Source organism: Monoraphidium neglectum, assembly GCF_000611645.1.
Source record: "Monoraphidium neglectum strain SAG 48.87 unplaced genomic scaffold scaffold06000, whole genome shotgun sequence".
NCBI lineage: Eukaryota > Viridiplantae > Chlorophyta > Chlorophyceae > Sphaeropleales > Selenastraceae > Monoraphidium > Monoraphidium neglectum.
The window spans coordinates 1,962-3,185 of record NW_014007633.1 but is presented as its reverse complement, the minus strand read 5'-3'; the positions used below and the strand labels follow the sequence as shown (position 1 = coordinate 3,185).

At 70.0% G+C, this 1,224-nt stretch overlaps 1 protein-coding gene across 1 annotated transcript in view; it reads right to left on the bottom strand.

The window, feature by feature from the left end:
* Nucleotides 1-442: 442 nt before the first annotated feature.
* The window catches only part of MNEG_16115 (PAB-dependent poly(A)-specificribonuclease subunit 2), a gene marked incomplete at both ends in the record, with an annotated part of 2,497 nt that continues 1,715 nt past the window's right edge, over nucleotides 443-1,224 (bottom strand). The window contains 2 exons of the mRNA XM_014035414.1: nucleotides 443-775; nucleotides 1,059-1,157. Coding sequence (XP_013890868.1) covers nucleotides 443-775; nucleotides 1,059-1,157 — 432 coding nt within the window. The remainder of the gene's footprint in view (nucleotides 776-1,058; nucleotides 1,158-1,224) is intronic.

The window sequence follows — 1,224 nt, the reverse complement described above, 5'->3', positions numbered from 1 at the left end:
TGGCTGACCAGAGGTGCACATATCCGCCGCTGCCTGCGAAGGCCAGGAGCTCTCCGGAGGGCGCGTAGGCGGCGCTGATGAGCGCGTCGCCGCCGGTGTCCATCTGGGGCGCGCGAACGCGCGCGCGTGTGTGTGTGTGTGTGGGTGTGTTTATACAAGTGTGTGTGTGTGTGTGTGTGTGTGTGTGCTTGTTGATGTGTGTATGTGTTCGTGAGTGTGGGAGGATATTGTGGAGAGAGGGCGTGCGAAAGCTCTGTGTGTGTGTGTGTAGTGTGTGTGTGTGTGTGTGTGGGGGGGGGGTGTTGGGAAGAGGAGGAGCCGGGACAAATCCAGGGGGTGGTGTGCTGCGGGCAGCTGTGCATGTGGGGGTAAAAACGCCGCGGGGACGGAGGCCGCAAGCGGCGAGCTGCGTCTGGGTGGCGGCCGGTGGCGCCCGCTCCCATCATGAGGCGGCAGCAAGCCCCGGCCCGGAGCCGCGACGCACAAGGCTGGACACGAAGGGAGCCCGCTGCGCGGCAGGGCCCCATGCGTGCATCGATACGAATGAACGCGGCGCGGGCGCCACGGACGCAAGGTCAGCCACCTGGTAGTTGTGCGCGGCCGCCGGGTTGCTGACGTCAGCGACGCAGAAGCTGCCGTCCGCGCTGGCGACGACGACCCCCATGGGCAGCTGCGGGTGCCACGCGACCGCCACGGGCGCCGGCGCGGTGAGCGCGAAGAGCGGCCGCAGGCTGTAGCGCAGGTCAAAGACGCGGACTGTGTTGTCCGGGACGGTCTGGCGCGCGTAAAAGGGGTGGGCGGTCGGTTGGTTGGTGGTTGGTGGTGGCGGTCGGCGGCGGTGGGCGCTTGTTGATGGCGGTTGATGGAGGTTGGTATCAGCCGCGGGGTTCGGTCCGCCGGGCCGGCCCTCGCGTGCCCGGCCTTCAGTGCACCCTGCAGGGCGATGAGGGCTGCTCCATCCCGGCCGCCCCGGCCAGGGCGCCGGCCGCCCGCAGGTCCCCCGTGGCGACAGTGCCCCCGTGGGGACCCCACAGCGCCCGCTCGCCGCCGCTTCGCACCTGCCCCATTCGCACGCCGTATCCGCAGGTGACCACCATATCTGCCCGCGCGTCCAGGCAGGCCAGGCCCCCGGGGTGCGCCAGCGCCGTGTGGTCGACCTGACCCCACGGCCGGAAGGCGGGCGGGCGGGGGCGTGAGATCCAGGGTTCATGCATGAGCGGCGGG